General features: G+C 32.6%; 3 protein-coding genes across 5 annotated transcripts; 2 read left to right on the forward strand and 1 right to left on the reverse strand.

Annotated features, from left to right (window-relative positions):
* The first annotated feature begins 145 nt into the window (after nt 1–145).
* On the forward strand, nt 146–10,908 carry LOC111285809 (uncharacterized). Of its 3 annotated transcripts, none has more exons than XR_016342734.1 (20): nt 146–536; nt 617–729; nt 812–887; nt 1,000–1,142; nt 1,884–1,970; nt 2,843–2,926; nt 3,568–3,775; nt 4,013–4,098; nt 4,255–4,486; nt 4,715–4,838; nt 5,599–5,735; nt 6,500–6,608; nt 7,287–7,329; nt 7,479–7,650; nt 8,386–8,456; nt 8,567–8,660; nt 9,483–9,692; nt 9,771–9,980; nt 10,070–10,500; nt 10,609–10,908. XR_016342734.1 is itself a non-coding variant. In XM_022875411.2 (20 exons), the coding sequence occupies exons 1-20, from the start codon at nt 501–503 to the stop codon at nt 10,732–10,734; spliced, it is 2,724 nt and encodes a 907-aa protein (XP_022731146.2). In that variant the 5' UTR covers nt 156–500; the 3' UTR covers nt 10,735–10,908. The 3 variants fall into 3 exon arrangements, 2 of the variants coding, with proteins under 2 accessions (XP_022731146.2, XP_022731147.2); XM_022875411.2 differs by having other exon boundaries at nt 156–536; nt 10,138–10,500; XM_022875412.2 differs by having other exon boundaries at nt 156–536; nt 3,568–3,766; nt 10,138–10,500.
* A 75-nt stretch (nt 10,909–10,983) lies between these two features.
* LOC111285810 (calcium uniporter protein 2, mitochondrial-like) lies at nt 10,984–14,547 on the reverse strand. The gene is made up of 2 exons (XM_022875415.2): nt 13,857–14,547; nt 10,984–11,591 (listed from the first exon to the last, which is right to left on the reverse strand). Exons 1-2 carry the CDS (start codon nt 14,304–14,306, stop codon nt 11,106–11,108), a joined length of 936 nt encoding a protein of 311 aa, XP_022731150.2. The 5' UTR covers nt 14,307–14,547; the 3' UTR covers nt 10,984–11,105.
* A 6,670-nt stretch (nt 14,548–21,217) lies between these two features.
* On the forward strand, nt 21,218–23,652 carry LOC111286092 (uncharacterized). Its single transcript, XM_022875884.2, has 5 exons — nt 21,218–21,602; nt 21,733–21,930; nt 22,474–22,685; nt 22,773–23,034; nt 23,197–23,652. The coding sequence occupies exons 1-5, from the start codon at nt 21,399–21,401 to the stop codon at nt 23,521–23,523; spliced, it is 1,203 nt and encodes a 400-aa protein (XP_022731619.2). The 5' UTR covers nt 21,218–21,398; the 3' UTR covers nt 23,524–23,652.
* Nucleotides 23,653–23,867: the final 215 nt, after the last annotated feature.

Below are 23,867 nucleotides of genomic sequence, written 5' to 3' on the forward strand. Positions count from 1 at the left end.
AGTTTTGAGGGTGTCATGAACACCTTATTAATGCACAAAATTCGCCTTTGATTGAGAGAAAAATGAGGGAAAGGTAAGTTCTTCAATGAATAATGATTATGCTTAAATGATGGGGATTGGGAGGAAGATTAAATTAAATAACTGTTCTTTCTTACATAAAATAAGATATTCAAATTTTTTTCTTAAAGCAGCAAGTAGCAATTAGCCGTCTACTTCACTGGAAAAGCCGAGAAGTGTAAAAATAAGATAGCGGAGCGGACGTAAAACTTGGGCTCCTTTTGTCTGCTGGTTGAATAATTTAAAGCCCAATGAGGTGGTGAACGAGCGGGAAAGGCTCGTTGGTCTCGACTGTGTCCACTTTCGAAAAAGGAGAGCGCGAAAGCTTCGTGTACAAGAATTATAGAAAAAAGCTTCGTGTGCAAGAATTGTATAAAAAAATGAAAAATGTAAAGGACTTTCCGCCTCTACCCATTCTCTGATTCTCCACTGCCAAATACGAAATGGGTGATAGAGAAGAGATGGATTTCGTTCTCAAGGTAAAAGTAAAACCAAAACTCTCTGATTTTTCTTTTATTTTTTTTGTGATAAGTTATATTATTTATGTTGTTCGAAACAGAAATACTTTGGCTACTCTGAATTCCGAGCGTATCAAAAGGAAGTGATACAGAAAGTAACAGAAGGAAGGGACTGCTTGGTGGTGATGGCCACTGGCTCTGGGAAATCTTTGTGGTAAAGGCTTTTTGATTTTTCATTTGAGTTTGCCTCTGCCACACTAATCTTGGTTTTCCTTTGCTGTGGTGTGGAGTAACAGTTATCAGGTTCCTCCACTGATTGTCGGAAAGACAGCAATAGTTGTAAGTCCTCTCATCTCCTTAATGCAGGATCAGGTATACCCTTTTCTTTTAAGTATTATTTCTTCAATTTTTCGTTAATAAAGTTTTTGATTTTGTGACAGTCACTTACAAAACTTTAACCTCTTTGTATTTTTGATATGATCAGGTCATGACTTTGAAACAGCGGGGCATCAGAGCTGGGTACCTTGGCAGCGCTCAGACTGATTCCACCGCCCAGACCAAAGCTGAGAATGGTTATTTTCACCTACTCTTCTTGACCCCTGAGAAGGCATGCCTCCTTCCTGCCAGGTACTTCCCTATTAGGGATATGAACTGGACCCAACTGCAACGGGGAACCTGCCTCCTCGCCCGGCATCAGATTCAGGGCATGTACGGGGGCAGGATACTTTTCTCCGTTTTAGTGTAATGCAAATTTAAGTACAAGTAGGGCACCTTTTATCTCTCACTCACTGAAAAATGCCACTTATCCTTGATTTTTTTTTTTTTAATTTCATTGGATGTTCATTCACGGCATCATGGAAAAAGAATAAAAAACCACTCCCTTAACATAACCTTCATATCATTACAAGACCTCAAAGGAACAGTATATCTTCCATGATTTCCAGGTTCATGCAAATTATTATGCAGATTAATGCTAATTATAAGCTGAATGTCCTGAATGCTTTATTTGTACTTACTAAGATTTGCATTTTACATGACCATCTCTTTTGCTATTTTTCTCCTTTTCCAAGGTTCTATCCAAATATTTAATTCCCATGTTTGTACTTTGAATTTAGCATTTCTCTTACATTAACACTACTTTACGAACTTTTAAATGAAAAATGTTAATATTGAGGATGCTTAAATAAAAGCTTCCTTGTCTCACTAATGATGAAAATGTCTGTAGTTTATAAGACATTTTGCTTGTAACATCTCCTGCCTTTTGTTAGACTGAAAATGGAATTAAATCACTGAATATCATCATTGCCCTAACTCCATCTCTTCCCTTAATTTCAACTACTGTACTTATGATCCTTTTTCGCTTGGCAGCTTCTGGTTAAATCTTCTAAAGCTGGGAATTTGTCTGTTTGCTGTTGATGAAGCACACTGCATATCTGAATGGGGCCATGATTTCAGGTCATTGATGCTATTTTTTTTCCCTTAATACTTCATTTTTCATATTTCCACTGAGCATGCTATTCCTATTTCCTTTTTCTGGTTGCTGTTGATGAAACACATTGCATATCTGAATGGGGCCATGATTTCAGGTCACTGATGCTATTTATTTTTCCCCTCAATACTTCATTATTGATATTTCCACTGAGCATACTATTCCTAGTTCCTTTTTCTGGTTCTGTGGGGACAAATCCATGATAAGTTTTTATATTTCCACAAAGCATAATTTTCCTAGTTCTAGTTGCAGATTTGTGGACTTTGGCATTTTTAACTTATTCTGTAATCTTATAGCAGCAATAGAGCATTGCAAAGGGAAGCTAATGACATTTGTTGACATTTTAGCAGGAAGGGTACATGAAACATCAAATTTCTGCACCTCTTGCTCCTGGATATTGGGTTTAATTAGTTGCCTTTCCAAAATATATGTGCATATAGTGGCTTTCAGATAAATGATTGCATTCCACATGGATTTTTTTTGTAGCTATTGACTTGTTATTTTAGCCCATATGTCCCACAGAAGATTCTCCCTTTCCCTTTCTTACAAAAGGACTTTATGTTGTGTCCCTTTCTTACCATGTCTCCTCCCTTTCTGTTCTTTCTTTTTTGCATGCTACTTAAACTTAGACATGGTTTTATTTCTTAAGTAGCATTGCTTTCTTTGGCATTTACTTATTGTTCTGCCAGCATAGAGCAAATGAATTATCTATGGTCAGCTATACAGTGACTGTTATTCTTCTTGTTCTTTAACCAAGTTAATATTCATTAATTTACCATTTATCATTATTTTCTCGTTTTCTATATTTTCTAAAAAAATTTCACCTTTGGATTGTTAGGGTGGAATACAAACAGTTGGACAAGTTACGAGCTATTCTCTCTGATGTTCCTTTTGTCGCCTTAACTGCAACTGCCACTGAAAAGTTGGTACCTTTTTATTGGCTCTTATTTCATTTAATATCTTTTTGTGCTCTTGCTGTTGGATGCGAGTCATATTGTTATCTTGCTTCTTTTTTCCTTTGCTTGATCTCTGATTTTGGGGATAATCTTCATTCTTTTAACGTTTTCATCCTCTGCTTCTTGGTCCACACTTCTCATTCTATGTTTTAAGTTCGTCTGATTCTGCTGGTATGTAACCATTAGATCAAATGCTTATTATGGAAATTATATTGCACAAATTAATTTAATGTTGAAACCTAGCGGAAGTCATATTGCAAAATTATACCCATCAATTCCAGGCTCGTTGGAGTTAAAAGTTGTAACTCTTATCTCTCTCCCGCACCCCTCCACACTGTTCCTTCTCAATATGCGACCAGATTTTATTATGTGAAATTTGGTCCACATTTCGTTACAATGTGTCTAGATGGCTTAGATTGTGTGAGATGATCCCATCCACTGGGGTAATGCTTATTTGGTTTGCTCGTCGAGTCTTTATCTTTCTTGTTTTAGTTGTTGACAATGTTACTTCCAATTTTAATATACAACTGAATTCTTTTTATGTTTTGGTTGGACTTTTATACTTGAAAGAAGGCCTTTAATATTCTGGCTTTTTCTAAACTCCCAGTGTTCGTGTGGATATCATCAATTCCCTGAAGATGAAAGACCCATATGTTGCAATTGGATCATTTGATCGTAAGAACATCTTCTATGGTGTCAAGCATCATAATCACAGTCAATCATTTCTGGATGAGCTTGTGCAAGAAATTTCAAGATTAGTAGCCAATGCAGGCTCAACTATCATTTACTGCCTTACAATTAAAGAGGTTGAGCGGGTATTTTTCACTTAATTTTTTGCTTAATACCTTTTGCCAAAATTTTCTTTTACACCTAAAATTGAAAATCGCTGTTACCTGTTGCTTCCAAGACAACTGTTGCTGACCCATTTGAGGACTTGGCAATTTTGATTCTCCTTTTCGTCATTATTATTATTATTATTTATTTTATTTTTATTTTTGTGAAGCTTTTGGCTCACTGTCTTGTGAACTTTTCAAATCATCATGCTTCCTTAGATATTCAAGTCACTCCAGAAGGCAGGAATTAAGGCTGGAATCTACCATGGTCAAATGGGCAGTAAAGCTCGTGAGGAGTCTCACAGGTTTTCTTCATGCATGCTTATTTGGAACATAGATTGTACTGCATGTGATCCATTGGCTTGTAGAATGTGAAGCTTTTTTATTCAACCAATTGCATTATCACTTTTGTCCACGCCTGTCACGTACTAACCCTAAGCTAACTTCTCTATTTATCTCAGATTGTTTATAAGAGACGAACTGCAAGTAATGGTTGCAACTATTGCTTTCGGTATGGGAATTGATAAGCCAAATGTAAGGCATGTCATTCATTATGGTTGTCCAAAAAGTATAGAGGCCTATTATCAGGAAAGTGGGCGATGTGGTAGAGATGGCATGGCTTCTGTCTGCTGGCTTTATTACACAGGAAGTGACTTTGCAAAGGCAGAGTTTTATTGTGGGGAATCACAAAGTGTATGTAGATTTTGTTTTCTCCCAAGTCTGAAGATTTTCTTTTGAAAAAGTTATTATTATTTTATCCCAGTTTGTTAAGATCATGCATATAGTTGATATTATTTAGTAAGTTTTGAGGTTCTCCAAAAAAGATTGAATTTTATGGTCTTTGCTTGTTTTTCAGAACACTTTGTCCTTGTAAATTCTATCTTGTTGTTAAGAGTTTCTTTGTGGACTGCCATTTGCCAGGAAAATCATAAAAGAGCCATCAGGGAGTCACTGATGGCTGGGCAGCGCTATTGCTTACTTACGACTTGCAGAAGAAAGTTCTTGCTAGATCACTTTGGGGAAAAACTTTCAACTGACAATTGTGGTTTGTCCTTGACCAAAGATACAACATTTTATCCTTTCGGTTAATATTGGATTTTAATTGAAAGTATTTGTGAAGAATAGGTCTTTTACCTTCTTGCCTTGCCATTTTATCTGACAAAGACATGATTTCCTTTTCATTTTTATTAAAGCTGACATTTAGACAAAAAAAAATGATGTGTCTTCCCTTATTTTAATTTCTCCTATTTGGTTTTGCATTTTTTTTCTTTCTTTAGTTGAGACAATGTCGGGGGGGGGATGTTGTTAATGGGAATGTTATCTTAGATTGAAATTAGTACTTATATTATGAACTTATTTTAAGCATTATTGTTATATTCTCAACAAAGTAATTTGACATTCCCTGTAAGGCTGTAATTTCTTTTTGATTGCTAATAATTTTGGCTGAAATAGATAGAGGTCAGGTAGGTTTATCTTCAACCTCTCTCTTCTGACATAGTAAATGACTATATGTAGCTCTCATAAGTGATTCAGCAAACCATTTTGAACTTTGAACTGTAACTAACATTTCAACAGAAATATTACAATACTGTATTCTTTGTAACGTTTATTGACTAGTGGAAAAGAAAAACTGAGATGTCTAACTGCTTTATGTGTAATACTTTAAATTGGAAAAACTCCATTAATAATTGGCTTAGATCTTATGTATTTTCTGATCTCGATAGCTGTATATTTGCTAAAAGTTCACATAGACTTTTTTTTGAATTTTTCTTAGTAAGTTTTAATTTATTAAAATGTGCCTCCAGGAAATTGTGACAACTGTTTGGTCTCAAGAAGGGAGCGTGACATGTCTAAGGAATCATTTTTATTGATGGCTTCTATTCAATCATGTGGGGGTAACTGGGGCCTTAAGATGCCCATAGATGTCCTTCGAGGCTCTCGAGTAAGTTGTTACCTAGTGCCTTCTTGATTTGTTATTTCTGAATGCATTTTTTAGCCTGAAAGTACGATGTGACTATAATATTCAATCTTTTAGCAATATTGACCTTAACATCTTCTTCTACCCAAAATAAATTATCAGTGGTCATTCTGCACTTTGTTCAAGATCAAATATCTAATTTTGTTCAAGGCTGGCGGTTAAAACTTTTCTATACTGCAGGCCCAAGGTTAGATTTGATAAGGCTTTTTTTTATAAATGTACATGAACATGCACTTCTGATTTGCCAAAAAGAGAAGAAAATAATAATTGTAGGGGGTAAGATTCTAATTTACCACTCCATTTAGGGTGATGGATCAAATTTACTGCCTATCTTTAAACGGGTGCAATTGTAACACTATACTTTTTAATTTGATTAAAAAAAGGTCAAAATTAATTGTGCAAAAATATTTTGTGAGGAAAAAATAAAGGAATATTCTACAAAATAATCTAACTTTTAACCTGTTTGCCAAATCAAAAATTATAGCGGTAAAATTGCACTCCTTCAAAGATTAGTGGTAAATTTGATCTATCACCCAAGTAGAGTGGTAAATTCTAAACCCTAAAACAATGAACAGACAGACTACAGGATGGAAAGTTAGAAGAGATCGAACCATAATCCTATATTTCTTTAAGATTCTTTTAAGCTTTCATTCATCTTTATATGCCAGTTCCCAAGCTTTAAATGGGTATTGCTATACCTGATAGCTGCCTTCCCTCATGGTTTGCAGTCAAAAAAGATTGTTGATGCACAGTTTGACAAGCTTCCACTTCATGGACTTGGAAAAAGTTACTCTTCAAACTGGTGGAAAGCACTGGCAGACCAACTAATATCTCATGGTAAATAAACCTAGAATTTATACTTGATAATTGAGTATTGATCAATCAGGAAGAATGCCTATCAGTTATTGTAGTTTGTTCTGAAAGGATTATAGAATTACATCGATATTCTAAGCTGTTATAATTATTTGACTTCAGATATTTGTCATTATACATTGTAAAATCTTCTTGCTGTCATCTGGTTAAGATTGTTGAGTTGTGTGGCGATTTTTCTTTTTCTCATGTCACCTTGTACTATTAAACCTCAATCTGTGTTTTTTCTTCGTATTAATCTGAATGTTTTAAGATAAATATGCTCTCTTAGAAATTCTTTGTGCATTTGATAGGTGCTGTTGAGTATATATTTGTTTAAAATTAAACTTAGAATTAGGTTTCACCAAAGAACTCAGTGTGGGTAGTTCTTATTGCTTTTTATCATGTTGGCCACATAATAGAGTGCTCTTATGAGAATAGTTAGAAGTATTGTACCAAAAGGGAGAAGGACATAGTCATGCACAAATGAGACTAGATTCTTTTTTTTTTTTTTTTGCTTTTATCTTCTTATAATCTTGATTTTGTGTTTTTATTATATTGAATGTCTTATTTTAATCTGCATTTCTCATTATCATGTTGATAAGAATGTGTAGTTTGCAAAGAAAATGTTGATTAGTTTGTAACGAGATTTGCAACTTAACCCAGGCTATTTGATGGAGACTGTCAAAGATGTGTACCGAACTGTAAGGTAGATCGCATCTTTTGTTCTGATCAGGAATATAGTACCTATTCATAGACTAAAGTTTTTCCATCTATTTCTCCCTCCTCTATTACAACTTATAGCTCACAAATTTGCATATGATGATACATTCTATATTTGATTCTTTAATGCATCAGTGTTAGTCCAAAAGGGAAACAACACCTTAGTTCTGCTGGACCTGATCATCAGTCACCATTATATTTGCCGCTGACTGATGAAATGCTTGATGATGAGGACCAAGATAGCACATCAGGAGAAATTCGGGAGGTTAAGAATTTGGCCCCCTTGGACAATGAGGGATTCTCAGAGGTTGTGACTTGAGTTTTAGTTGGTCTTTTTTTTTCCTTATCATATCATCATTCTAATCATTACGCAAGTAATCTATTATGCTGACAGAGACTGGACCTATATTTCTTGCACCATTGTAAGATGTCTAGTTCAGACTTTTTGGAAATTATTGTGTCACCATGTCTGTATGGTATCGTGCCCATATTGCATGTCCGTATCCGTGTTTCATAGGTTAACACAGTATGTAGGAGATGCATAGGCAGACAAAACAGCGCCATTAGTGTAGTGCCAACTAAAGTATCTATGACTCAGGGTTTTCATCTTTTCTGTATTTCAGATCCCAGATTTCACATGGCAATAGATGCCTAGAGTCCAGATGTTCTCTACCTGTCCCTTTTTTGTTTAAACACACTGCTTTTTGGTGTCTAGATGTATGTCTTAACGGGTAGTGTTGTTTATCTTGTAGTAATTTTGCTAGTTAAGTTTTCACATATTAATCAAGATACATTCACCACTATATGATGAGGATCTTCTAGAGGTTGGTGATGGTTTATTTAATGGTTATGGTTTATAGGTTTTTGCATTTGTTTCCAAAAGAACAGAGCAATTCCTTAAGGAAAACACACAAAGTATTCATATAATAGAAAAGTTGATGTCATCTTAATATTTCACAGACTGCATTGTCAATCTATTCACAGATTTTGTTCAGTAACTATGTGATTCTCCTCTGTGTATGTCTATTTCTTTTGACTACAGGCAGAGGCACAACTCTATCGCCTGCTTTTAGAAGAGAGAATGAAGCTTGCCAGAGCCATTGGAACTGCTCCGTATGTTTTTATTATTTGATAAGTAAACCTACTTGCAGAAGACGATTTAGTTGTAATGCAAGAAGAATTTGAGATGTGACCTTTATCTGTTGAATAATTTGCTCTGCCAGATATGCTGTATGTGGTGATGAAACAGTAAAAAGAATTGCATTGATAAGGCCATCTACCAAAGCAAGATTTGGAAACATTGATGGTGTTAACCAGGTTGGTTAAAAATAAGGACAACAGAATAGATGTTTCCCATGTCTTGATAGTCTAGCATGTAAATAAATATATATACATATGCACACAACACACTCGGAGATATTCCTGTTTCTCTTCCTTGCTAGGAGTTTAGGAAATAGTGATTGGTTGATTCTTCTAAAATTTAGTGTATAGATTACCCATCTTTCACAATGACTAATGTCAGCATAGAGTTTAGCATATTCACTACCATGCATGCTGTAAAACGGACTCTTTTTCTAGTTGTACTAATTTGGACATCTCACCATTTAATTATAGGTTGCCAATACTCAACTACTCATCTGATTTAAGTTGGAACCTGTCATTCCACCAGGTTACAGGCATCTATTGCATTAGATGTTTCGACTTGAAATCTTAAATATTAATATTTTCTGCTTTGAAACAATTTTAATTTAGTTCTGTTTGGAAGGTTCAAGGAGCAGTTTCTGCCTGGTGGATAGTTTAATAGGATGAAATAAGTTCTTCTATTAGTCAGTAACCTCTCTGCAACCAGCAACATACGCTTGTACAGATAAACACAAGCATAATGCCCGTCTGTTTCTGATAAAAAGAGAAACCATGTTTCTGAGTGAACTAGAAGGTCATGGCACTTGGTAGGAGTGGCTTTATCACTGCTTTTTGGTGATCCCTGTGAAAAATCTTGATCAGCTTCACTTACCTACGTGATAACTGTCACCCAGTGGGCACATTTAAATATTTAAATCTATGTTCAATTTTATCCCTTGCTGCTCTAGACTTCCTCGTACTTTTGAAGCCTTACTTTAATGATCAATGCTATTGCAGCACCTTGTAAGGACACATGGGGATTATCTTCTTAACATTATCAGGCATCTATCAGAAAGCCTAAACCTCTCTTTGGATGGGGAAGCATCCTTCCAGACTGCTATACCAAAAGCACATCCTGTATTGAACAACCAGAGAAAAATAGCTCCTGCAAAGTATGAGGCTTGGAAAATGTGGCATGCAGATGGCTTACCAGTTCAGAAAATTGCTGTATGTTTTGATGAATGTTTAAAATCATATATTATCTGGCATTATACAATCTTATAACTATTATCTTTTCATACATAGAACTTCCCTGGTAGACCTGCTCCTATAAAGGAACAAACTGTTCTTCAATATCTTCTGGATGCTGCTCAAGAAGGATTTGAGATTGATTGGACCAGATTATGCAGTGAGATTGAATTGACACATCAAATGTTCTCGGACATCTGTGATGCAGTGTCAAAGATTGGCTCTAGAGAGAAGTTGAAGCCTATTAAAGATAAATTACCAGAAGAGGTGAGCATATCTTCCTGTATTTATTTTTGGGTTGTTTTTCATCTTTAATGTTAATTGTACAACCCTTAATGACTATGTCTTTGGAACAGAATTACTTTTTCCTTTTGAAGTAAGAAAGTACTTGATATAACTAAAGATATTTGCTCCATGATGCCAGACAAGTTATACACATATCAGGACATGTTTGGTAATGCAGAGCTATGGAATATCTCCAGAAGTAGTTGCGCCTTGTTGCAATCCACAGAAAACAGCTGAACTATCAAGTGAGGCTGTCGAATCATGCTTGATTGATGCATGCCACACTAAAAGTCCGCATGAATTTGACATGTCAGGCAATAGTATGGTTCATTTTTCGTCCTCTAAAAACTTAACTAGTGCCCAGGGACCCAAGTTGGACCTGGACTGCAATGATGATCTGGTCTCAAGTAAACGCCACAAACTTGTACATAAAGGAAGTTCAACTGCATCAGAGGCAACAGAAGATTTGATATTAAACTGGTTGAAGAATCATGATGAAGGGGTAAGTGGTCAAGGAGCATACAATTGCAGGAACTGAAATAGAGAATTGTGTATTTTGTTTCCTTCATTTATGTTTTTGATTGCAAAATAATGAAATGGAGTCTTGCAGGTTCCGCTATCTGCTATCGTGGAGCACTTCCATGGATCCAACAAGGAGCACGTGGTGAAACTATTGGGTAACCTTGAAAGTGATTTTATGGTATTTAGAAAGAAAGATTTGTATAGGCTTATGTAAAGAGAAAAATTAAGTGATTTTATGGTATTTAGAAAGAAAGATTTGTATAGGCTTATGTACAGAGAAAAATTAACTTGCTGAAGCAAGTTCTTGTTTGATGTAAGGCTTTCCTTGATAAGAAGGATAAAAAAAATGTGGGAGAAAAGGCTTTTAGTCTTTGCACCAATTGCAAAATCTTGCCTTAGCTTAATTAAAACTTTTATCACAGTGATTACCACAAAGAGGAAGGTTTGACGTAAGAAATACGGGTTAGAAACATTTGCCCTAAACTACAGGGAAATAGGAACATATAGTTATCAAAATAATTCATCCACATAAGAAAAGTGAGAAAAGATTAAGAAAAATAATAATAAGAGAAGGTGGAGATAAAGCTAATCCTTATGTAATGCATCATCCAATTCGAGTTCTAACCCTACACGATTTCGAATAGATGCAGAGGCATCTAGAGGTGTTTTGCACTTCTTTTGCAACTCCTTCCATCTGCCGATATCAAAATTATGTTTCTTGAACAATTTCCTCTGCCTGGAGAGAAAAAGCCTCTTCATCAGATCTTGGTATGTGGGATCTCTTGAAGTGAACAGGAAGTAAGCATAGCCTATGACTATTCCAGTAGTAGTGGTGAAAAATGCAATCGGTTCCATAACATCCCATGAAAATTCCCAAAATGTTAGTCGGAAGAAGAGTCCAACTTGTACCACAGCTAATCCTAGACCAGTCCAAAGGATGCGGCGAACTTGCTTATGTGCCAGCACATCAATTTCTTCCTTCTTCTCCTGCAGCCTCTTTAGCTCATCTCTAATGGGATCATCATCAGAAGCCAATGCAAGAGGTACTGCTTTTCTAACCAGATCCACCACCTAAGTAAATGGGAATAGATTTCAGCAAAATCAGTCTATACAGTCAAAATGGTTCATAATAGGGCAAAAAGGGGCAAGTCTTAATTTACTGAAGTCAACTATGATGAACTTTGGAGGAGAAAACAACCACCACATAGTTTTGAAATCCACACCCGGTATACAAGCAAATGAGTTACGTTGAAAGTGCAGGAACAATAATAACATTATGGATTCATATTCCTTCTGGCAACCAAAATAAAGGAGCTAATATGCATGACTGCAGGGGAGAAATAAGAGAATGATTTGGAGTCATTGCAAGCATGGAACAGAAAAGACGTAAACTGCAAAGAATCTTGTTGGAGGGGTTTTGGAAGGGGAAGGGATAAGAAGTGCAGATGGCTTAGAGGGATTAATGGCAATAATGCTTATGTACCATTAGGTTTAAATAAGGACTCAAGCAGAATTTAATGGAAGGCTTGAAGTGCAGACAAACCTGAATGAGACTACCAGCAGAGCAATTTGCTTTACACAAAAAGATTCCAATTTTATTTGGGTCTAAACACAGCATGATACTGGCATGTCAAACAAATTTATGGGACAACACATGAACTGAAGGTTGCCATCTGCAGATAAACCTTTGTGCTACAGATTGAAGCATGAAACAAGTTTTAAATGCTACATACGGTGTTACCAGGAAAGAACAGTACATACAAAAATCTTACAAACTCTGTTACGTGAAGTTGAGATTATCACTGTTCAAGTATTATCTGTATGCACACACGTAGAAGCAAGGATGCATGAGTAATTATGTAACAGTTACGACTTTTTCCATTATAATTAAGTCAAACATACCAAGTGATCTTCAAAAGTATCACATTAAATGACTAAGTCATCACAAATTTTGGCAGACAGTTTGAAAAGTGAAAACATAGCACGCATAGAAAGGCAAAATGCATGTGTCCAATGCATTTTTTAATATCCTAGTCTTTTCTATTAGAGCATTATTTCTAAAGGTTAATTACACATTTAGTACTTGAACTATAGTTAACTGTTTGATTTGGCATCTAAAGCTTAGAACTGCTTAATTAAGTAGTAGAACTTCGCTTCTGTTAAGTATGTTGCATATTTAACTAACTCAGTTATCAAAATGCATTAGCAGTCAGGTTTTTAACAGCTGTTGGATACATATCACACTTTATGCTAACAGAGTTAACAAAACATGCAATATGGTCAATAGAAGCAAAGTTCGCACCTAATTGTGTGTACTTAAGCTTTAGATACTAAGTCGAACATTTGACTATAGTGTGAACACTAAATTCATCATTAACTATCCATAATGAATATTAACATTTTTTAGTAAAATTACTTAACAAGATATTAGGATTTGACTCCGGTCTCAAATGAAATCCTTAGTTCTTAATGTCAATACATTAACTGTCAATTAAACAATTTAGTGAACTTTTCAAGCACTAGTTGTAGCAATAATGGCTTAATCAGTATGCATATCAGTCATTTTGCATAATAGCAAAGATTTGGGCATGAGATGTGCTTTCCAACATGCGCAAACCAAAATCGAGTCCACTAGGATTGTTCTCATTGAGTTTTAATTTAAACAGAAAGACTTCACTGAGGTAAAGAGGAACATGTAAATGAAAGATTTATTTTGGTTTATTATGAATTCAAGGCTTCTTGAAGAGGCATAAAACCTCAATACTAAATGACTTTAGGGTGTGTCTGATGGAGAGGAATATCTTCTAAAACAAGCACATCAAAAGCATTACTTACCCTAAGTTTCGTGCGTTCTGTCCTCAAGATGGACAGGAATGTGCGGCTTTCAATTATATATATATATAAATATATATATCTATTAAAGGTCATATGCAGAATGATGGACCCGTGAAATATGAAGAAGTACCAATGTCAGCTCATTGGCATCTCGCACATAATTCCAGATTTCAAAGTAACCTAAGGAAAGAACAAAGCTTTCAATAAAAACGGAAAGGAGAAAGGAATATCGTACTCTATAGCGCAAAGAGAGAAAGTGAAACTGGCAGAAGCCCCCACTATTACAGAAGTATGGAATATCTCAAAAAAATATTCCTAAGTTGACAAACCAAACACCAAAAAGGAATAAAATTAACGTGAATGGATTCGATTGCAAATCCATTATCGATCTTTTTCAATCGTTTCTCAATCAAGAATCATGGAAACGATTGGAAGGGAAAGGACATGCGTCAATATAAAGAGACTACAACGAGAGAAAGAAAAAGGTAAAAAGGGGGATACCTTATCAGGATGAAGATAAACCTTGTCGCGGAATAGAAGTATGACGCCTGCCTCATCGAGAACGCGTGCAAAAGCAATGGCCTCTTCCAGAGATCTGGCAACGCCCATGCTTTCGCAGGCCTCCAATAACTCCGAGTAGCCTATCACCTCTTTGCCTTCCATTCCAAGCTTCGTCTTGAGTGATTCCACGTTTACCAGCCTCATCAGCTTCTTGGCCTCCGGGAATGTTATGCTTTCCAGTCCTGCTCCTGCGTTTTTGGAATCAGATGTTGCATTGGCATCGGAAGATGAAGAAGATAACCAAACTTTTCTCCCGCGGGATACCGGATCGGTTCTTACCGCCAATCCCTCCATCAGCAGCGGATTCAGCGGCGAAGGCAGAGGTCTCCTCCCAACCGCCGCAGATACGCCCTGCTTCAAAGCCTCGCAACACCACAATCTCCTCCACATGCTTCAATATATCTCTATATATAGAATATGTATTAATATCTCCTTAATACGTTTTTTTTTAATTATGTATGTATGTTCATCTGTTGTGTTCTGAGTGATTCAGTTTCCAAATCATAGATGATGCCACAAACGGATCTAACTTCGGCTTCTAGAAAAACAAAAAAAGAAAAGAAGGTTTAAACATATATATTAATTTAAGAAAAATATAGAATTAGAAAAAGAAAAAGAAAAAGAAAAAGAAAACTGTAAACAATATTCCATTAAGGCAACTTGTATAATGGGGCGGCGATAAAAGCTAGGCATAACATGCGGTAGGAGGAATGACCGAGGAATGCACACTTGCCACCCCTTCTAGTGCTAATATCTACTGCTATTACTGCAGTATAACTCACCGTATTATCAATTAAATTTAAATATAATTTATTTAATATAATTTTTTTCAATCATAATTATAATAATTTGTATTATTATTTTAATTTCATTAAAATTAATTTTCTAAATATACCTAACGGCACTTATGATCCGTGGCTAATTTTTATTCTCAACGACCTCTCTTCGAAGCGCTTCGAAGTTTGATTCGATCCGCTTACCTGCTACATGACCATTACCCATGGCCCAATTACAATTACAGCTATGGCCCACGCTGTTTCCACACGGTCCTTCGCTTGCATGTCGGCCCCGACGCCATTTCCATACGATCTTAGTTTTTTATTTATATTTGTCAACGCCACGTTTGAGTTCACACAATTTTACAGACTTTTTACAATTATTATCATTAGGGGTGAGCAAAAGTCGGTTTGAACCGATTAGATCGATCAAAATCGAGTGAATTAGGTTAAATCGATTTGATTTATTCGGTTTTAATTATAATCAGTTTTTTAAATCGATTAAATTGATTAATTCGGTTGATTTTCGATTTTTAAAATTGATAACCGTACTGACCGAATTAACCAACTTTTTAATAATTAAAAATAAAAAAATTGAGATAAATATTTTTATTTTTTTTTTTTTGGTAAAATATTGTTGAAATTATTAAATTCTTTAGTAATTTAGTTTGAATGATACTAGAGTTTGAATTTTATTGAATTGAATTTATGGTTAAATAATTATTCATAATAAAAAAAATGATAAAAAAAAATCGATTATTTAACCAAATCGACCCAACCGAACCGATTTTGGTCGGTTCGATTATGATCGGTTATTTAATAATATTTAATCGATTCGATTATTTGTTAAATGAAAATCGATTAAATCGATTATTGATTTTTTCAAATCGAACTGATCGAATTGATCATTTACTCACCTCTAATTATCACAAGTTGATACGAAAAAGGCGCTTTTTTACGTTTCACGCCCACCATTAAACAAATTAATGCAAGCGATTAACACACACAGAGCTCCACAAGGATGTGTATGACATTGATTTTTCCTACACACACCGTATAACTTCCTTCCCTATTCAAGAAAATAAATAAAATATATCCACAATTTCTTATAAAAGCATGTCGAAAACAACTGTAAAAATTCTAAAATTCTAGCATTTCCTCGTTCAAAATCCTAAAAAGCTTTGATTTAAGTTCTGCATTTTAGGGCATTGCTGTTATTTATGCATGGATCTAAGCAGAGATGCACATTTAACAATTGCTTCAAGGAGAAGACCGAAGAAGAAACTTACGCCTTTCATTTTATAGGATATTAAACACTATCTTAATTTTGAAAGCAATACAATTCAATGCCCGACCGCCGAGCCGATAAAGAATGACTTTACCTGGAGAACAACTTTTTATGTGAAGGGAATCTTCTGCATGCTTCGAAATTCAATAATTTTCATGATTGCGACCTTCAAAATTTATGATAAAAAAAAAATTGTGAGAACTTAAAAATGAATCTCATTGACTGACTTTGGATTTTTCATGAAGTGAGAGAAATCCAATAATAGCTCATATTAATCTGGTTATTGATGGTTGAGTTGTTTAAGGAAATCGTGAATTTTAGATTCTCTAAAAATGTAATTTTGGATGGTTTTATTGAAATAAATAACATTGTTCATATTTATTTTTATTTTAATAATAACAAACCTTTTATATATGTATTTTTAATCCTATATTATCGATCTAGTCAAAGTGTTAATGATTCTAGTACTCCTAATTTTGTTATTAATGAATTATTTTTTTTATTTGATTTGATTTTGTGATTTGTTGATAAGCTTTAGAAAATAGAATTTCTATTTATTTATATATTTTTAGTTTATTATAATTAAATGAATAAATTAAGTCATAGATCTTTATTGTCAAATTTTGAAATTTAATTATCGTATTAGAATTTATATAAATTTAGTTCTAATATTATTTTAATTTGATAATTTTAATCAATCATTAACTTCATCAATTTTTATTGTTATAAAATGTTAATATTATTGTGAAAGATGATTTTATTAATGTGACGTTGATTTTAATGATATGATAATATGGATATATAAAACTAATTGTTAAATTATGTAAATGATACATGTATTTATACGATATTTAAAATTTAATCCCTTTAGTATAATTTATAAAATTTTTATACTTGTACAAGTTAAAACTGATAATGTTGGTTTAATTACTAATAAAAAATATATGTTTTAAATATTTTGATTTTTTAAAGAAAATCTTCATATTTTTAAATATTAAATTTATTTTTTAATATTTTAATTTTCTAAAAAATATTTTAAATTAGATTTTATTTTTATTTAAAAATGTTAATATTTTGATTTTTTTAGAAAATTTATTGTTTTTTAATATTAAATTTATATTTTTTTCATTATTTTAAAATTTTAAATGAAATTATTTTCTATAAATTTTTATATTTTTTCAACTTTTAACATTTTTATTTAATCAAAATATTTATTTTTTATTTTAATTTTTAGAATTTGTTATATTTTTATATTTTTTAGAAAATTTTATTTTTTAATATTTAAATAAAAATAAATAAATTATAGAGAAAACATAAATATTTAGAATTTGTTTTGTTTTGATATATTTGGGGTGAAATAGAATAAAATCTAGGATATAACATAGTAATTACGAAGCAAGAAAGGTTTCTAATTTTAATTAATTCTTCATTTGAATAATATAAAAAACATGTGAAAATTTTTAAATTTTATAAATATTTTTAAAAAATAAAAAATATGAAAATTTTATAAAAAATATATAAAAAAACATAAAATTTAAAAATATAGAATATTTTATAAAAATTCCAAAAAATTAAAAAACAATAAAATTAAATATTTTGATTAAATAAAATATTAAATTTTGAAAAAAAATACAAAAATGTTCAAAAAAATTAAAGTTAAAAAACTTAAATATTGAAAAAATATAATTAATAATTTTTTAAAATCTAAAAAAATTTAAAAAAATCAAAATAATGATTTTAAAAAATCAAATTTTAAAATAATTAAATAATAAGATTTTTAAATTTAAAATATTTAAAAATATAAATTTGATAATTTGATAACTGATTACTTCTATCTAAGTCTTCACATTAGCAAAGTCAATGTCATATAAACAAAGTTAACTCTACGTTAGTATTTTTAATAGTAAAAATTTGATAAAATTAACAATTGGATAAAAATTATTATATCAAAATATTATAAGAATTAAAATTGTATGTATTATATTATAGGGGTTAAATTTTAAATTTTGACAGAGTAAATGAACTTCTAACATAATTTGATCTAATTAGTTTTGTAGAATTATTCATTTATTTACAAAATAAATAATGGTTATGTATTTCATTGTTGTTTGTCCGATTACTTATTTACTTTTACCATATACTTTTTTATGTAGTTATACAATTATATACTTATATATATTTATTTATTTATTAAGTTAAAAAAAATAAAAATATGAAATCAATAAAATGAAATTACAAACAAGAAGAAGCAAGATTGTTATTGGTTTTAAAGTTTTAAGTGTTTTAAAGCCTAAGATTTATGCTATATTTTGATAAATATTAATAAAAGAAACGAAAGGAAAATAAAATAAAATAAAATTTTTTAAAGGAAAAGAAATTATATATGTAATCTTTATTTGGATAATTAAAATTAATAAAAGAAAATAAAAGAAAAGAAATTTAATAACCATTATTTGGATAAAGAGTAAAAAATAAAGGAAATGATTAATTACAATAAAAAATTTCAACTATAATTTTTTATTGCTTGTGATTTTAGAGCACTCATAGATTATAGTATATTTGTTATCTTGTCTAGCCTTACAATTGTTGTTATATAAATAAATTTTAATCAAATGAAACTAAAAGATGTTTTACAAATATACATTAATAAATTTTGAGTTAATTTGACATCTCATAAACTTAAAAAATATATCTATTTATATTCAATCATTCATTAAAATTAAATAACAAAAAAATTATAAAAAATTTTTATATTGAAAAATATATATGAAACTTAGTTAAAAAAAATAATTTTAAAAAAATTATAAGATGATTATGATTTGTTTAAGTTTATTTTATTAGATTTTTAATATTAATAAAAATACGGACATAATAATCTTTTTATAATTTTTTTTATAAATTTTTTTTTATAACTTTTACTTCAAATTGAGGTATTAAAAAAATTGAATTTACAAAAAAATAAAAAATTATTTGATTTTCACCTCTTTCTTTTTTTTTTTTAAATTAAAATGTTTATTTAAACAAGAGAAATAATGTTTTATTTACTTTGCTTTCTTTTATTTTATTTACTTTTATTTTTCTCCCCTCAATCCAAACACACTGTTAAAATTTGAGGTTTCATGAATTAAGTTTAGGGATTTAGAAAGATTTAAAGTGTTAAAGGTTTCGAAGGATTAGAGTTTGAGATTCAAACTTTTAAGAATAAGTTTATATTTGACATATAAAGTTTATATACAGTAAGTGAATCAAATAATAACTAATCATTAATAAAATAATTTATTAATCAAATGATAATACTTTATTATTTGTTCATTTATAAGTCATTATTATATGATTGATTAATAATACATAAAATTTATATACTGAGACAGTATATAAAATATAAACTATTTAGGTATTTGAAATTTAAAATTTAAAGGGTTTATAGTTTCGAAAGTTCCTGAGAGTTTGAGATTTCGATGTTTTAAAGTTTAGACTTTCAAAAGATTTTGGAAGTTTTGAGGGTGTAAGGTTTTAGAATTTAGGGTTTTAATAATATTTTTATTTTTGAAAAAGGAAAATAAATTAAAAAAGGAAGAAAAATTTAGCAAATTTTTGGAGGAAAATCGAGATTACAGAACAGAAATGAGGCTGGCCTCAGAAGAAATTTGGAAATTTGGAAAATTGCAAGAAACCAAGCAACAACACAGAAGAAAAGTAACGATCGCAGGAACTTGCAATAGAAAAAAAAGGGCAGTAAATAAAAAATAAGAAAAAATTAAAAAAGAAATCAAAGATGAAAAATTGATAAATTTTTGGAGGAAAATTAAAGGACAGATTCTTTTTTAATCGAGATTAGAGTCCTATCGAAAGAGAACAGAAATGAGCAATCAAATTGCAAGAAACCCAGCAACAAAATTCAGCAAAACAAAGGTTCAACAATCAAGCATCAAACAAAAGGACAACAGAGCAAATCAAACACATCTTCTCAGTCAGCAACAACACACAGAAGAAAAGTAATGATCGCAGGAAATTGCAACAGTATAAAAAAATGGTAGTAAAGAAATTTTAGGGTTTCAGCAGTAAAAAAAATGGCAGCAAGGAATGGCTTCTTAGGCTCAAAAGCGGCAATTTCAAGTTTGATTGCTTTTGGTTTGAAGTGGTTTCAACAGGCTGAGATTAGGATTATGAGTTTAACCGTTTAGGTCTCGGGCTTGAAGGAATTTTTTTTTTCTTTTTGGAGTTTCAAACAGGTGGTCGGACGGAGGCTGGCAGCTGTGACTGCGAGACGCGAAAGTGGCGGCGACATGCCGGTTTCTGGGTCCATTTGATGTTGCCTGCAGTGTTTGATTGTAGAGAGAGGTCAGAGAATTCGCATTTAGAGAGAGAAAGGGCGAAGAAAAAAATGAAAATTGTTGGATTTTGAAAGGTAAAGGGCGCTGACCCGTTTTTTAACTTTTTTTTTTTTTCATTTTTTTTTATTTGTTTTTAACCCTCTTTTTTTTTTTTTTCTATTTGTTTATTGATAGTGTTCCGATGGTTTTGTAAGAGTAGCCAGCAAAGTCCGGCAGGGAACTACAAGAATATTCTTGGCTCCTGGGGATAAACCCATAGATCATGATGTCATTGTGAGAACCTTTGAATAATTGTATCATAACAATTGTACCATAAGACCAATTATCCTGCAAATTACATTAACCCCTTTTCCCTCAAATCATTTAATTTTGCCACTTCATTTTTTTTTTATTTTAAGCTATTGACGGAATTATCTAGTGGTTATCCTTTTTTTTTTCTGCAGTACCTCTACATATATGAGATTGAAGAAGGGTCATGATTAATCTTCAACTTGTCACAAATGACAAATACTTTCTATTTTTTTTTCCCACCTTTCATTCCTACTGTAAATTTGAAGCATCAAACTCTAATTAGGTATGGTTTCTTCCAAACATGGAAGGTGGCTCAAACACTTGGTCATAAGCCTTCCTCACCAAATTTCCTTTGTTTCATTCCCTTTTAAAGGAAAAAAAAACCCTTGCACTACCATTTTGACTGACAGGATATTTGTTATTTGTTCCAACTGGTCTCTCCTGGCATTTTTTTACCACGGGAGTTGCATTTCAGTAGCTACACTTGGAAATTGCCACTACTTTGCAAACAGAATTCAATAAAATAAGCATACATTTCTTATTTTTAATTGAATTGAGCAGGTCAACCACAACTCTTTAGGCCCACAAAGAGGAGAGCATAAAAAAACCACTAGATCCTCGAGGAATCATTATATTCTCTTTAACAATTTCTTCCAGGTTGGAAGCTTAACGTCTAAACTTTAAACTATAAGTCAATGATTATTATTTTGTTTTCTGAATTGTAAATGTCCAAACAAGTTATCCCATAATACCACTTGGACCAGGGTGAAACCGCTGTGCCAAAAGTAAACCCATGACCAAATGGCAGCTGCTTAAAGGAAAAAAGCAATCAACAATATTTCTTCAACTAGTGTTCTGTCCGTTAACTGATTCCTTGATAAAGCCAGCTGCTAGAATCTGCAAGTCAAAGGAGAAAGAGAAGGAAAGGAAATCAAACATCATTAATCTGGGAAGTCACCTGAATCTCAAATTCGACTTTTCTCTTCAATTTCGAATGGTGAGTAAGCCGTCTCTTTCCTCTGTGAGATATCGCTGACAGATCACTGAATTGAAATTTGCTAGATCTACTTTTTTCTTAAAAGACAGTGGATATATTGCTGATTGGTTTTCTGGGAATGGTTTAACAGGCCGCACAAGTTCCTGCTCCACAGGAAACGGATGGTTCACCAGAGGATCCTCCAGTTAAGTCACCAAGAGTCAAACTCAGTGATGGAAGACATATAGCTTACAGCGAGAGAGGTGTGCCCAAGGCCAAATCTAACTGCAAAATCATCATTGTTCATGGTTTTGGAAGCTCCAAAGGAATGAATTTTCAAGTTCCCCAAGTACTGATATTTAACTCTCTTCTCAAATGTTACAATCCTCTGAATATTAAGATAATTAGGCAGTAGGATTCGGTAATTTGATAGATAGAACATACCCAGAAACAGAAAGGAGTATTGGTAAAACTTCGGGAATTGATGAGTAACTTAGCGGAAACTCTTTGAAAAACTTTTTGAATTCGTAGGAATTGTGACGAAAACTATATTCAAAACCCATATGACAGAATTTAGATTTTTTTTATTGTTTTAATAATAACAGTATACAAAATAATTTATTGAGTACTTGATATAACTGACCTGGAGTTGGACATGTTGCAATGAAAAGAATGGATGTGTTTAACTTATCATAAGGCCTTGATCACATCAATAGTTGTTATGTCATATTTTCTTGAAGAATTCTTTTGTTTTCTGAAAAATCACCCAACTAAAAAATCTATGGTTTAACGAGGAGAATCCTGTTAGACCTTCTAGTCAAGGAAGAAATGACACAGTTTGGCCTAAATCTATGAAAAATGAAGCTAACTTCAAAGTTGGTTAAGTTTCCAGGAATTAATAGAAGAATTGGGGTTATATTTTCTGCTATATGATCGGGCGGGCTATGGAGAAAGTGATCCTAATCCAAGGCGCTCGGTTAAAAGTGAAGCATTTGACATTCAAGAGCTTGCTGATCAATTACAGATAGGACCAAAGTTTTATGTGATTGGAGTCTCAATGGGATCATACCCCATATGGAGTTGCCTCAAATATATACCAGAAAGGCAAACCACTCAAATTTTCTGATGCAAAGCTTTTTTACTTCACTCATGTCATAAAATAATCTACTTATCTGTTGACTATCTGTGCAGGTTAGCAGGTGTGGCCATGGTAGTTCCTGTCATCAATTATAGATGGCCCTCCTTTCCTGTCAGCCTGACAAGAGAAGATTATAGGAGATCACTTGTCAAGTTGCTATATTGGATAGCAAAACATACACCTCGGCTGCTACAGTGGTGGGTTACTCAAAAATGGTTCCCTTCACCTTCTGTCATGGAAAAAAAGCCTGGATTCTTCAATAAAAGAGATATAGAAGCCCTGATGAAAACAGAAGGATTCCCCATGCTCACCAAGGTAAAGATAACATTGTGCATACACAAACAAGCAACCAATAGAGGACTTCTTGCTGATAACAAATTTGAAACATTCCAACAATTCCTCTACATCAACATAATTTTATACCTGGACAAGTGCTGTCAAATGATTATATGTTGACAATTATGTTTGTGCCAACAGGAAAGATTACGAGAACGATGTGTTTTTGATACCCTCCGAAATGACTTTCTGGCCTGTTATGGTGATTGGGACTTTGATCCAATGGATCTAAGCAATCCAAATGAAAGCTGTGTGCATATCTGGCAAGGTCATGAAGACAAGATTGTTCCATTTGAACTTCAACGATACATTTCAAGAAAGCTACCCTGGATCCAATATCATGAAGTTTCTGATGGTGGACATTTTCTTGTGCATTACAATGGTTTATGTGAGGCCATAGTACGTGCTATGTTGCTTGGAGAGGAGCATCACCTGTATAGACCAGATGCAGATAAAATTGTCTCCTAAATTATTCACTATTTCTTTCATTCTTTAAATGTTGAATATGTAAATATGTGATTTTCTATTGATAAACCTGTGTTACATCAGATTTGTTATTCATTATTCAAAGAATGACAATTGTTGGATTTGCCTTGTTTTTTGCGTTATATGTTCATCGCATCGAGCTTTATACCATTACACCACAAAATCTTGTTAGAAAATTATTGAGATCCCCCAAATATGTAAATAGTCTAATGGAGTTGCAATCCACGTAAAGTAAGAGCTGATATCTCACGTAATTGAATTTGACAAGTTACCACCATTGCTGGGTTCAAGTAAGCAAGACAATCGATTAACTTACTGCACCTTTG

The sequence above is a fragment of the Durio zibethinus genome, chromosome 6 (genome assembly GCF_047325235.1).
Source record: "Durio zibethinus cultivar Kanyao isolate XHJ-2024 chromosome 6, ASM4732523v1, whole genome shotgun sequence".
In the NCBI taxonomy this organism is placed as follows: Eukaryota; Viridiplantae; Streptophyta; class Magnoliopsida; order Malvales; family Malvaceae; genus Durio; species Durio zibethinus.

Coding starts and splice junctions, on each gene's coding strand:
- LOC111285809 (XM_022875411.2), top strand. CDS start 501: ATGGGTGATAGAGAAGAGATGGATTTCGTTCTCAAG. Junction 1,143..1,883: donor GCATGCCTCCTTCCTGCCAG/GTACTTCCCTAT, acceptor TTCGCTTGGCAG/CTTCTGGTTAAATCTTCTAA. Junction 4,839..5,598: donor ACTTTCAACTGACAATTGTG/GTTTGTCCTTGA, acceptor ATGTGCCTCCAG/GAAATTGTGACAACTGTTTG.
- LOC111285810 (XM_022875415.2), bottom strand. CDS start 14,306: ATGTGGAGGAGATTGTGGTGTTGCGAGGCTTTGAAGCAGGGCGTATCT. Junction 11,592..13,856: donor TTTATCTTCATCCTGATAAG/GTATCCCCCTTT, acceptor CCATTTACTTAG/GTGGTGGATCTGGTTAGAAA.
- LOC111286092 (XM_022875884.2), top strand. CDS start 21,399: ATGACCAAATGGCAGCTGCTTAAAGGAAAAAAGCAATCAACAATATTT. Junction 21,931..22,473: donor TGAATTTTCAAGTTCCCCAA/GTACTGATATTT, acceptor TTAAGTTTCCAG/GAATTAATAGAAGAATTGGG. Junction 22,686..22,772: donor CTCAAATATATACCAGAAAG/GCAAACCACTCA, acceptor CTATCTGTGCAG/GTTAGCAGGTGTGGCCATGG.